Here is a 13,985-nt window from a genome sequence, read left to right as displayed (position 1 = left end):
ATGTGTTGAATTCAAAGAGAATGTCTCACTCAAATTTCATGCCTAAAAAATAATTTATATTTTTTCCAGCACTGTAGCATGTTTTTAAAGCTTTCCTGTGGTGGTTTGTTGTTTTGTTGTTTTTTTTTTTTTTAATGCAAGTCACTTCATTGCAGTTACTGTAATTATTTATTGCATGAAAGGTTGTCTCTTGCCAGTGCTCACCTGTAACCTAAATTGAAGCTTTGTTTTATTGCTGCAGTATCAATTTTGGTATCTGTAGTAGAAATATTTATATAATGCTTTTGTAGCGGTAATAAGGGTGTTAAAGGGCACAACACTGATGGAACTGAGGTGAGCTTCCTTTCAGATGTTTGCCATGTGGCTTAAAAAGAAAACATATGCAACTCAGTTATGTTGTGAGAGTTTTGATATATGCTTTGTAATTTTGTCCAAAATAATTTTTTCAGAACAGTTCGTGTGAAGCAAAGGCCGTAAGAGGTTCCATCTAAAGGATGAAAGCAGAGCAGTTTCATTAGAGAGAGTAGTTGTGCTGCAGAACTGAGGAAACCTGAGATAGGGCCTGATTGTTTTAACCTTGTGATTGGGGTACTTTGTTACAGAACTTACAGACGTGAAGATGGACAACTGGAAATACTGTATAACTCACAACTGTCTTTCCATCAGCGCCGGTATACAGACCTGGAAGCTATCTTTTATCATTTCCGCCTCTGTCAGCCCCTCTTCACGATAATGAAACAGCCTCTGCTTTATGTCAGAGGTATGGTTCCTTGGGCATGTTTCCAAGCCTTGTCCAGGTATGACTCGTCCAGATTCATAGTCAAGAAATTAGGAAGTGAAATGTTAGCAAAGTAGAGTGAATAGTTAATACAAAAAATAATACTCTTGGATATCTTTTCCCTGATGAAAGCAGCCTGTGGGCCCAATGGGTAATTCAGATTTTAGGTCAGGTGTGGTAAGACAGAAGAGCATGGTTTTCTAACTGCTGACATAGTGGTATCGGTGAGCCCACTCTTAGCTTGGGCAGGAGTTAATAATTTGTAAAGAAGAGAGGTGTATCAGTAGGATAGTATATAAGAAAATATCTGAATATAATACAAATAGAAGAAAGAGAAAACTCCTTTGTCAGAAGCATCAGCTGGGAAGGATTTACTTCTCTGCTCTGTTCTCATAGAGGTGGTGTAGGATGGAGTAATGGAGGCGGCCAAATAGGACTTGGTAGAGCCAGAAAGTCCCTTAAACTAAGTGGGGAATTCTAAGAACTGTTTTCCTACAGTAACTAGAGAAAGGAAGAGTTCTGTGAGAGTCGGGAGAACACGTTTCCTGTTCTTGGCTTTTTGTTTGGGGGTTTTGCTGCATGAGTTATTGCTGGATCTCTGCCAGGTTGCTCACTTTGTCAGCATGCAGGTATTCACAGCTGTTTGCCTTAAAGCATCTCTGATATTACACCTTGTGAGATGGCTTAAAGAAAAAGAAAGTGAGTGAAGTCTTACGTGCATGCATTTCTATCTATTTTACTAATCTATGAAAAAATTTCTATGTGTGTTTTTTTTGTTTGTTTATTTATTTGTAAATTAAGACACATCTGTTGAGAGGTGGAAAAAGGTACCATCCATCTTTGGTATGAGCAACTTGGGTTTAGAAAGCAGAGATGAACTGTGATTACTTTCTTTCTTGCTAGAAATAGACTGACTTGTTTAGATTAACTTCTGAACTGAAATCCTGCAAAGCATATTTGAAATGAATGGGGACATTTAGTCCTGAGACAAGAAAGAGTGAATGTCTCCTAGACATCAGTCTGATTTCATGAAAAAATCTTGTTAGTGTGCAATAATATACATGCAATCTCATAGCAGCCTTACCCCTTGCCCTCCCACATGCTTGCTTTTTGGTAAAACATATTCAGTAATGTGTATTACGTATGGATTACGTGTCTGCTACAAGTTTTATTTTGTGTATGTCAAGGCAGTTGCTGAAAAATGAATGCAGTACACCTCTAATCTAGCAGGCTGGTTTAGTATACCTATCTGTTTCCCCTTGTTGGCTGACCTATTCAAGTGCAAGAACTGTTTATTTGCTGACAACTAATGAAACTTAACTTCATTAAGCTAATGAAGAGCCAGGCCTTTACACTTCAAGTTCTGAAGTATATTCATTCTAATGATCTGCATGTAACTTGGGTACCTCTTCACATATCTGTAATTTGTTTCATGTTTATTCTGTGAGATGGTGAGGAAAAGAATACAATATGAAGGTGACTGGTGGCCATCACTGTGATGTCCTTAAAAGTCCCTTTTTCTTTTTATTTTTTTTTTCTTTGATGATGGTTGGTAGGTACCTTTCTTCCTTAACCTATATGCTGGCAATATTTGAGGTAGAAAATAACATAATACTGCATATTTTAGATGCTTGGTAGTTAATTTTCTTGTGAAATTTTACTGTAGTATGTCCTGTCTAAAAAAAGAAAAAATTAAATCAGCAGGTTAGCTGCTGTACACAGCTTGCTAGATAGCTGCAGCTCAGGTTCCTACAGTGAAAGTGAAGGTTTTGGGATGGCTGGGATAATTTTAAATGCAGGGGTTATTTTTCCACTAGAGAGAAGTGAAGCTGCAGGAATGATTACTATACTTCATAGTACTCGTTGCTATAAATTAGAGAGAACCTCAGTAAAAGCATCTTTTGTGGCTGAGACAATGTCCTTCTAGACACCAGCTCTTTTCAGCAACCCACCATCACAGATTGGTGAATCATGTCTGCCAGGCTTTGGGTGTTAGTCCTTTTTGCAATACCCTCATTCTGCTGTGGCTGTAATTATTCAGAGAAATACAAATAAATTCTTCACTAGAGTATACAGACTGTGAACTGTGTTCAAGAGCAGTATCTAACTTGTAGAACTCCTGGTTTTTTTAGTTTTTGGTTGGCTGTAGTCAGTCAGTGGTTTCATGTGTGCACAACAGAAACTGCTGCTTCTTGATACATTTCCTTCTGCTAGAATTAGCCAGGAAAGTAATTTTAACTGTAGGAAAACTAATGCATGTGATCCATATGCACAGTGTCCAATGTAATTTTTTAACATACCAATGCAAACTCTATTTGTGTCATTAATGCTGATGCAACTTTGAAATTAAAGTTATCGGTTGCATGTATTGTCCAGAAGTAATGGTAAGAAAATAATGTTGTAGTAATTTTACAATTGAATTCTTTTACAGTACTTTGTAAAGTTACTCTGCTGAAATAAAGAATAGCTATGTGATAAATGATTAACAAATTTCCACTTTTGGCAAGGAATCATAATACTATGTTTGGCTATCAGGTGAGTCACTTTATTTCATGGCCTCTGCTATGGCCTGAGCCAGGGAGGCTGAGAATGGAATTAAGTGCATAGGTATGAAGTGTGTGTATAGTGCTCAGTAGCTGTCATATATTTAGAACTGGTTTTGTGTTGACACTAGTCTTTTCAGGCCAAATTTAGTGAATAAACAGAAATCACATGTGAGGCAAGCGTTGTCATGAATGGCATATAGAATGAAAGTTGATCAGAACAAGACGTAAAATAGAGGTAAGGCAGGATGGATTTTAGTGGGCGATCGACATAAATATGGGTCACACACTAGAACCAGTGTGCATGAAGGGAGTTTGCTTTATTGCCTTTCCAGCCCGAGGCTAGAGAAATTCAGCAACTAATCATTAACTTGCAGCTAAATCTAGTGCCAGCAACATTCCTAGAATATTCCTACTAGGTTTATTAAACTGCTAAACTTCTTTATTGCTGCTAAATGCCAGCATACGTGAACTGACCTGAACTTCTTAATAAATAGGTGTTTCAAGAAGGTTGTATAGTTTTTCCACAGTAATATTAACTGTAATGATTTGATTGCAGTAAAGTTTTTGTAAACTAATAAAATGTTGATGTCTATTTGTAGGCTCAATTACCTTTGTCACAGTAAGAGACTGAGGGATGTAATTCATGGGGATCTGCTGCCCTCAGCAGAGATGATCACAGTCTTGAGTCACGAGTATGGAGTTCCCTTAACTGATGAGGATCTCTTCACTCAGAAACCTCCTTTACTCTCATTTTCCTCTGATGATTGTACAGTACCAGGAAAAGTTAGCAGAGTGAAACAGGCAGTATATTCTTCAGTAGATAACTACAATGAAGTGTATGCGCAGCGGAAGAAAGAAATAGCAGACAAAATGTCTTTTGAGAGAAACCATACTGTGGTGAGTAGTTTGCAATATGCGAGAGGCAAGCCTCACAGTTGCAAAACTTCATATCCTTAATCGACACCTCCTTTATCTCCTGAAACAATAACTCATTAGACTTAAAAACTTTTGGTAGGGTGTTTGTAGGTATTGTAGAAACATGATAAAAAAGTGCAGGGTAATTTTATTTTGCAAGGAGGAGACACTGTGTGAGTGGTAAGGAAACAGATTAAAGGACTTGTAATTTCTTTTTGGGTTTGGTTCCTAGTTTTCTTTGTCTCTTTCTTCTCCATAGCTCCCCCATTGTGCTTTAGCATGTCATCCATGCTTCAGATGCTTGCAGGGGGCCAAGCCAACTAAGCTCATGTGAAAATTGCGCTTTCTTCTCTTGCTGTGTGAAAGACCTTCTTGCCTTTGGGCAACCATGATGGCATTTATTCTTAACTAAATAAAATAAGCAGTTGCAGACAGAGCTGAGCTGAGCTTTAAGGAAATGGTGAAGAATTTTAGAACCTCTTCTCGCTTGTTACCAGTGCCCACCCGCCCCTTCTGTTGCCTCAGAGAAAATGCATTGAAACTAAACCCTTTCCTGTTAATATAGACATTCAAAGAAGGGGTATCCCGCATGTTTCCTGGGAGTCTGAATTGGATTTTGGAGTATATTGCTTAGTTGAGGACTCTAGCCATACTGTGGTTTGTGAAGAATAGTTCTGAATATTTTTTCCTGTATATATTTTAATACGAAGAGGTTTTGCCTGATATGTGGAAGTCTGTGTTCCTGTATAAGGGTACTGTCTCTTGAGATACTGGAAGAGATTTAACTCCTAAGTAGTTCCTTTTTCAGTCTTAGTCTGTTGATAAAGGAGTATTACATAAGGCTAGAAAAGGAGACAATCGTTAAGTAATTGTTCCTGGTACTTGCATTTATAACATCATAGGAGGATGAGAGCAGCAGAGCTCTTGGGCCTAATCATTCTCTACAGATGAAGTGTAGAGTTATTTTGTTACTTGTATAAAGTTAGCAGTTTTCCCAGTGTACGTGTTTTAACCACGTTTTGTTTTATACATGCTTTTGAATCAGGAGGATAATAGAGGAACTGGGAAGTCCTCTGTAGAAAAGAAAATATGAAATTCTTTTTAAATAGTAGGTAAGGTAACCTTTCAGGCTTTTTGATTAAAAAAAAAAAGGGGGGGGGGGGGAGTGGATGTCATGGGGAGGTGGACGTCACAGGGAAGTGACATCCAAAATGCAATTTTACTCGCTTGCTGTAATTGCCTATTATGGCAGAGTCTGAATTCAAAGCCATAATTACTGTAAACACAGTAGAATGATGTTTTTAAGTCAATGAATAGGTATTAGGGTTTAATTATACTGTGTCAGTAGAGAAATTTGAAGAGTTCTAATGAATGGTGTTTCCCATGTCACTGTATTTGCTGGGGTGTTAATGGAATCATAAAAATGAAAGAACTAATCTTATTTCATTTGAAGATGACGAGCATCAGCTCTCCAGAACAACTATTAGATCTGTAAGTGGAAGTCATTCTCTGGTGAGTGCTTGCCTCCAGTCTACTGCAATTAGTCTTGCAGAATATCCTATGCGAGGGTGAAGTGGTGCTATTTTTTTTTAATAGAGTCTTTTTGTGGAGTATTTTATTAACAAAGAGCTGTTATGTAATAAATCTATATGTAGATTTTTTTTTAGGGTGTTTTGTTTTGTTGAAGTTGGTTTTATGTTTACAGAATCATTTGATTGTTTATAATTTTTTCATAACACACTGAATTCCCAATTCAGACAGAACTCACATGTAATCTCTGTTTGCAGGCTAACATCGGTGCTGTATGCCAACTCAAAGGAAAGATGAAAAAGCCAAAGTTTGAAGCTTTCAGGATTTCTCCTGTTGATGGCAAATCCGTCTTTAACTACAGCTCTCAGAGCCTGAATTCTGCAGAACTTGCAAAGAAGCATCTTCGCCAGGAAATGGCAAAGGTAAATTGAGACACATAATTGGAACATCTTGGCTTAAAAAAGAGATATTAATTAAATAGTTTCACACTAGTAACTCCCATGTTAGTGCATAGGAAGGGAAGTTGGGATCCAAAAGGATCTCAGTCTGAGAGGTATTCTTTGTTGCTGTGTAAAATTCTGCTCTTAATGCCATTTGTTATAGTCAAGTTGTCTCATCTCCGTGACTTGGGCTGTCATTTTGAGAGTAGACTTTGATAACTTAGGTGTTCACTTCCAGTTCTCCGTCCCACACATTTATAAGTGGGAGAATTTGAGGAATTGCAGCGTCGGTGTATGCAGTATTAAGTGATTTGAAGAACACATTTAAGAGCACATTTGAAAATCACATTTATCTGCTTTTGTTGGAATAGGTGGCTCGAATCTTAATAACAAATGCTATTTTCTTATCAGGTAGTGGAAATTACTGTAGCTCTGTGAAAACTGTTCATGATGTACCATGAACACAGTATGAACTACAGTTCCCTTTTTGCGCAAATAGTATTAAAGATATTTCTTTCTGTAATTATTTTACAGAGATCCCATTATACCAATTGTCATTAAATCCATCATTGGATCATAATAGAATGAAGTTTAAAAACTTTAAAAAATATTTAATGATACATATTTTGTATACTTTTGATCTATGATTACTTGCAGTCTTGACAAAAGATATGATACTGGTTCTGTACCTTATGGACTCCTTTTCCAGCAAAGGGTAATTCACATTAACAACAACAACAGCAAAAAACCTTTTTTTTTGTAGGAACCAAAGAACAGATTCACTTATTCTCATGAGTATTTGTCAGCCACGTTTGACCCAGTGGATGTGGTTGCTGCCTGTAAGGAATACTCTGCAAAATCCAAGAGTATGTGGCTGTCACCAGATGGATTTGTATTTCCTGGATTTAAGAGCAGTATTGAAAGCAACCTGCACCCTCAGATGCCTGATGAGGCACGTCTGGAGGAGTTAAGTGAGGTAACAGAAAACTTAAATGAACAGTCCCAAGTGAACTCAAGCATTTTAGGAGACTTGAAAGAGGCAGGCTGCTTTAACATATGGAAGTCTTTTTTGAGGGGTACAGTCTAGGCAGCTCTTTTGAGGGTGACACCTGTATTTGCAATTTGGGTACATCAGCACCTAGCTTATCCAGGTGACAATTTGGATACACAAATTCTACCCTGAACACATACAGAAAACCCATTTGACGATATTAACTGGGTACTAACAGGTATTAATGGACTATAGAGTGCTTTGTTTTACATTTACAGGTGGGGTCTAGTGTCAGAAAAATCATAATATTGCATTCTGGATGGTTCTAGGCTGTTCTTCGTGATTTGCCAATCTAGTTGTGGCCTTCCTTCGTGTTTCCAAATTCCCTCACTGCTTATTTTTCCTCCACCTTTTATTTATGGTTTGTATACAGTTTTATGGGGTGTTTGTTCTCCACCACTGTGTTCTCTATCAGTTTCTTCCTGCCCTGTGTCCTCTCTCCCTTCTCCTGTTTTTACTATTTAGCTTCTAGTTTTCTGCCACTTTACTGGGTCATCAGCTTGACTAGTTTACAATTCCATGTTTTGAACAGTCTTCAGCATTGTGCATACTCAAGCACACATAGTCTGCCATGAGGAAGAAAATATGCGTTAGAATTGGCAAGGTGAGGAAATAAAGGTAATAGAACAGGGGGGTTTTTGTGCAGGATCAGTAAATTCTACCAAATTAATTGAACACAGTCACAACACAGAGTGGAACAAGCTGAATGCTTGGAGGCTTGTTATTGTATCTTGCAAGAATGTGTACATGTTCATTTAATTTTCAGGCTTTATTTATCTTTTTTTTCATACAAATTAAAGTAGTTTCTCAAAAAGGTTAGAGTATAGCTGAAGTGAAATGGTTAGTGAAAACAAAGTGCTTTTTTCTGATCCATCGTGCTGGAGAATGTATCTTCTCACGAAGGAGCAGAGAAGATTCACTGACCAAGAGTAACCGAAGCCAGCCAGTACAGTATAATAGCTGGTGCCTTTTGCTGAAGAGACAAAAAAGAGGAGGGGAGCTAGGCAGTACACGATCGAAAACTGACAAGCTGAAAAAGGAGTAGCTGGCTTACACTGCAGCAGCTGATGACTGACAGTAGAGTTACTGAACTGAAATAAATGGGGGACGGTGATATTCGGTGTGGGTGTAGCAGTTGATCAGTATGTTGTATTGACCATTGGCACCTAGTGATGGGATGAGAGAGGGGAAGAGAGCTGACATCTTACCCTGAATAACACTAAGTGTAACCTGGAAGTACCAATAGATGTGTAGCATCAATGCTAGCCATGGAGCTGAGAGAAAAGAGGAAGGAGGCTCCTTCTGCTCAAGCAGGGACCTCATGGGCAAGACCAGCATTATATTGGACAGTGGAGATAGCTTGATTCTGAACTTACCATTCATGTTACCTGAAAGGTGGAACAAAAGCAAAAAACTATTAGGATCTCATTCTGAAGCGGTCTGGTTCTGATACATTGCCTCTTCAACCATTCTGGTTTTCTTCTCAAACACAGAATTTGGCTATCTTCTGTAACACCATCCCTTGGGAGGCAAAAAGATTCTTGGAGTTCTTCTGATTTCCTAAAGTATCTCCATACAGTTTCAGCAGTGACTCAGCTATCCTTTAATGGCACGGTTTTAGGTAAAACAGTGAAAGTACAGGGCTAACAACAGACAGTGGGAGTTAATTTGTAGCCTAGGAAGGATAGGTTTGTCTGAAAAAATCTAACTGGTATTTCAGCAGTGGGTAGTCAGAGGACCACAAAAAGTTGAACTCTATTTTGCAATTGTGATGATGAATATTCCTGCCACGATTCCAGTGCACATGCTTATTCTCTCACCTGGTTCCTTGGGACACCTGGGCTCTTGGCCCCAGTAGTTTAATGATTGTATTTTTAGAAGCACTAGGACAGCTTCTGCTTTCTAAAAGCACTGTGCTTTAATATCCTCCTTGAGATGATGTATAGCTCTCGCTGTTCTGGCAGTTCTGTACAGCCAGCCCACTTCTTACTGTTGGGAAAAGATAAATAACTAGCTAGCTAGCTTTTGGACTGGGTCTGTCCTCTTACAGTCTCATTGTGCGGAGGAGGATATTGATACGGAATCACATGGATGAGAGGGATGGTCCACATTCACCTGTGATTTTAGTAGCTGTGTATTAAATACAGGAAAGTGCATCAGATTCTTTATACCACTGCAGAAAAATGTGGCATAAAGATGAAATTGAATCCCCTGCCAGGTGTTTCTCAAGTATACTCTAAGTGCCTGCATGTTAGATAACAGCTCAGTACTAGAGTATCAGCAGCTTGCTCACAAAATGGATTTTTGTTCTTATTCATGTGTATCAAACACAACAAATTGAAAAGCTACTTACAGAGAGAAATGGTCCTGTGTAGTGAAGTCTGGACTTTGGTAAGTTCCTATTATGGTAGTTGTTAGATTGCTACCCAAGAATCTGGCTAACTTATTTTATGTGATTCCTCCCTGGTGATTTTGGCCTAGCTTCTTAAAGGGATTCAATTTTCATTTAGAAATGGCAGGAGAATGCTCTGCATGCTAACATGGAGCCAGTGCTGTCACGAGACAGATGGAGCTGGGACAAACGGCACATTGATTTTGATCTTTACAAGAAGCCACCTGAGCTCTTCATGACAACAGCCCCACAGACTGGTAATGGATCTGTTAAAATTAACTAATCACAAAGCTTTTAACTTAAAGCTCTGACATATGGTCCTGAAGCTTGTTCAGTTCTGCCATTGAGGAAGGGAGTTTGAATGCAAAGGTGTTTAGCAACAAGATCCACTTCCAGCAAAACTGTTCGTACTCTAACAAATGAAGCATCCTAAGATGTAAGACCTTGGCCATACTCCAATTTTACCCCTCCATTTACCCAACAACTTAGCCTCAGTTCCTTTGCCTATAGTAAAATATTACAGGGAGGTATAGATCCTTCTTGGCTTATTCTGTAAAGCTAGCTTTGTTGGCTTCCTGATCTTCCTTTATACAGATTGATGACAATCAGTTTTGATTACTAAAGCCAGACAAAATGTCCCTCACAGACTGCAAGCAATACCAGATAATTGGTCCAGAGGGGGCCTGAGATGAGCCAGTTAAATCTGCACACTGTCACAGCAGCCTGTAGTGTGCCTTGGTGAGGTGGTCAGTGTACAACCTCACGTTCTCCCACAAACAGTAATAGACAAAGTTTTATTTCATTATAAAACAGTATTTTGAAAAGTTTGCCATGTGTTTCTTTTTGCCCAGAACCAACTGAGATTCACTGGAATATTTACAAGCAGAAAAGAATAGATTTGTGGTTAGATAAAAAGATAGATATTGTGGTTGCTAGAATCTTTCATCTTCAGCAACTTTTCTGCTGCCTGTTACCCTGTAACTTGCAAAACACTTGCTTAGTGCACTTCTCAAGTGCTTCCTACAGAGAAATGCTTTTGGAAGCAGTCAGGATTAATTCCACATTCATGTGTGTTTTATGGAGCCTACAGGACAGTGAATTGTCTTTGCTGTGGGCACTAGCCATTATTCTAACAACTGTATCATTTCTTCTAGTGGAATCCTTGTGAGAAAGGGTGTTCTTTGCAATAGAGGTTTTTAGCCTACCTTTTTTAGTTCAAACAGCCAAAACATATCTTTTCCATCTAACTGGTTTCCATTGCCTGGTTTTTCTTCTACAGTCTGTTGTCAGCCTTGTGAAGATGCTACTCGGATTCTGCAAACTACGTTTGATGATACCAAGCTGAAAGCTCACCGGCGCTCCACAGCAGCTGAGTTATCCACGTGTGGGCCAAGAGCCAGGTTTCAGCTACAGAAGCTCCATGGACTTCTGCAAGGTGTACCTCCGAAATTCTCACTCAGGAAGGCAGGACCAATTCTGAAGGTAAAGGGTACCTGTCTTTGGGTACTGACCGTGGCACCTACCTTTGCACAACAACAGCTGTTTTGTGGAAGGCAGATAACATGTGACACTCTTAATTTAGCACAGTACTTTTGGAAGTAAAAATTTTTGTTAAAATTGGCGTTGATAGTACTGGTTGACTCAATCTAACAAAGCTCTTAGAAAAATGTATCAGCCCAGGCACAAAATGATTTCTTTTTCTTTTTTTTTTTTTTTTTTTTTTAGTTCTTTGCTTTGATGCTCAGAGATAGTGGAGGAAGGGGGAGAATTTCTGTTCAATTAACTACCTTGCCTGTCAGTGTGCAGTGGGTGAGAAAAGAAGAACAATTTTTGGCCAGCTGGCTTAGCAGCTCTAAAAGAAATTGTAATGTCCCCTAATGAAATGTAGGGGTCGAGGCACTTCTATAGACTAGATGCCAAATGTCTCGCCATGTGTTCTCTTGATTATCATAGTGCTGTATAGATGTCCTGAGTGTTGCACTTCAGCCTGGTGGTGCAAAAATCCTCCACAGACACCCCAGTCTGCAAGACTAAAGGATTTGTGCTCATTAATATGAAAAGCTGTATGGGTGGCCTGCACCTAACTGTTCTTTTGTTGGCTGAATCATAGTCAGGGCTTGTATCTAAATGACTGACCCAAACCCTGAGCGTGCTTTTAAAGCTGATTTTGATCAAAGGGACTGAAGCTTGCTGTTCGCTACAAATGCTCTAGAAAAGCAAACACAGGAACTACGAGAATGTTGGTAACAAAAGCAGAGTTAAACCTTTGAGGCCAACTCACTGCTGCCACTGTGCCCCCCTCCCCCCCCCCCTTTTTTTTTTCAATATTCTGAGTGCCAGTCCTTGTATTAAATGGACACTCAGCAGCAAGCTGCCTGGTCTCCTCAGTTTAGAGCGTCAGGCTTTGAACTGCGTATCCCTTTGTGCTCTCTCTGCTTGGCCCTCTGCTTTGATTTGGTTGTTCAAACTGTGAAACTTGTCCATCTTCGACTCTTTGCCTGTTTCCTATAATTCCAATGCAGAGCCCTTTTTGCTAGATTGCATATAAATATGCTATTCGTTTATTAGATAACTTACTTATATCTATCTTGCACTTAAAGACATCATTCTAATTATGGCACTCAGACTTGACTCTGTCATATCCCAAGTTTCTTGAACACATTTTTCGAGCCTTCCAACTATAGCTGATGGGAAGACATTTCTGTCTTGCCTCACTAAATTGGCTACTCTTTTGCAAAAAAGACAATCTTTTACAATGGATGTTACGCGCATTAAGTAAGTTCCATGGGTCTGCTTTGGAAGAAAGATTAAAAAAAACCCCCAAAACCAAACAACAAAACCCTCCTGATATATTTTTAGTTCTTGCTTTTAATAATTTCTAAACTAGCCTCCTTTTCCAGTACAGTGTTTTAATTCTGACAGAAAAAGAAAGAAAACGTCCTTGCTGGATGATGTGGCTTGCTGAAGGAACATAGAATTTAACCATGCTGGATATATTAAAGCTAAACATGCAGTGTCACATTATCACAACATTATTTATTTTCTGATTATTTTTATGCAAGTTTGTTTTCAGAAGGGTGAGCACAGTATCTCAGCTCCACTAGATAGTTTAGTGCCATTGCCTTCTATTTGAGCATTCTTATGCTATTGTGTTCTCTGCCGATTTGTCTCTTCTAGATCGCTGCCTTCTTCACCCGATTTTTTTTTTTATTTAAATCTTTGCTGTAGCAGCTTAGAGCTGGTTGCTAAGTGCGTGCTGCGGCTTTTCCTCCATACTATACAAGCAGTGTAATTCCCCTCCCTGTCTTCCTGACTAGGATTCCTGGCTCTCTGATGAAAGGTCGTTACCATCCGTGCAGGTCTGAGCGTTGCTGGAACACAGAGGGATCGCTCGGACTAGCCCTCAGGTGCTCCGACGCCCTTCCCAAGGTTTCGTTGTTCATCCCGGTGCACTGGGGTCCAGCCATGTACCTCCCTCCCATCGGATAACTGACTGACACAAGCTAGTCTGTCTGTCTGTGCATAGCGCCTATTCCTAGGTGCAGGCTTTGTATCTCTAACAGGATTCACTTTTTGCTATAAAAGCAAATATGGACTTTTTAAAAAAAATTTTCATTATGCAGGCTTCCTGTACCTGCTTCAAATATTGGGCTGTCTCTCAAATCCATGTGCTTTATTTAGCCTTCTGTGAGTGTAATCTGATCACCTGCTTTTAGGTATGCTCACTTCTCACGTTCAAATCATGCTTCTGAGTAGATTTATTCTCTCAGATCTTGTCTGGTGCAGCTGTTTGTTTTTGATTACTGGGAGAATTTCTGCTCAATATATTTCTACTCCCTTGTTAGGCAAGCAAACCCCGAGGGCTCTGTGACATCTTTGTGGACACTTCCAAGCTGGAGCTTTAGCTTTACTGACTAACCTGACAGTTGTGTGGGTTTGGTGTTGTTTTTTTTTTTTTATTTGGTTGCTTGGTTTTGGTTTGGGTTTTTTTTCACTTAACACTAGGAATCAGCTTGTGATTTGTATCTTAAAGGTTTTGAAGCACAAAGGTTGCACATAATTGTGCTTTTTTTCTTTTTTTAAAAAAAGAAAGTGATCTCAAATACAGGCGTGTAAGACTGTATGTGTTTGTATGAGTTTGAGCACTGCGTACATTTCCAACCTTGTAGTTTGCCTGTAAGGTAAATGCTCTGGGGCTCATTTATGTAATAGTATATGAGGACACAGCAACAGCTTTCCTCTCCTGTCCATGTTTTGGGGAATCTGTGCATTTAAAAATTGACTCACGGTGGGGTGCAAAGGCACCCAAAATGTCCTGTGAGGAATGGCTGCC

At 39.2% G+C, this 13,985-nt stretch overlaps 1 protein-coding gene across 8 annotated transcripts in view; it reads left to right on the top strand.

Annotated features, from left to right (window-relative positions):
- Positions 1–13,985, top strand: part of CFAP92 (cilia and flagella associated protein 92 (putative)) — a 35,490-nt gene that overhangs the window by 18,910 nt on the left and 2,595 nt on the right. For 5 of the 8 annotated variants that reach the window (XR_008233469.1, XM_052776771.1, XM_052776773.1 and 2 more), the window contains 6 exons: positions 603–797; positions 3,924–4,221; positions 6,027–6,191; positions 6,973–7,185; positions 9,771–9,909; positions 10,932–11,134. Coding sequence is in view for 7 of the 8 variants with exons in the window: in XM_052776771.1 (XP_052632731.1) it covers positions 603–797; positions 3,924–4,221; positions 6,027–6,191; positions 6,973–7,185; positions 9,771–9,909; positions 10,932–11,134 (1,213 nt within the window). In the remaining variant the exon portion in view is untranslated. Of the gene's footprint in view, positions 1–602; positions 798–3,923; positions 4,222–5,284; positions 5,352–6,026; positions 6,192–6,972; positions 7,186–9,770; positions 9,910–10,931; positions 11,135–11,377; positions 11,462–12,969; positions 13,069–13,985 lie in introns of those variants that run through there. The other 3 variants (XM_052776770.1, XM_052776772.1, XM_052776776.1) reach the window with 3 other exon arrangements.

This window comes from Harpia harpyja, chromosome Z (genome assembly GCF_026419915.1).
Source record: "Harpia harpyja isolate bHarHar1 chromosome Z, bHarHar1 primary haplotype, whole genome shotgun sequence".
Lineage (NCBI taxonomy): Eukaryota > Metazoa > Chordata > Aves > Accipitriformes > Accipitridae > Harpia > Harpia harpyja.
The sequence above is the reverse complement of the archived record's forward strand: the minus strand, read 5'-3'. Positions and strand labels throughout refer to the sequence as shown.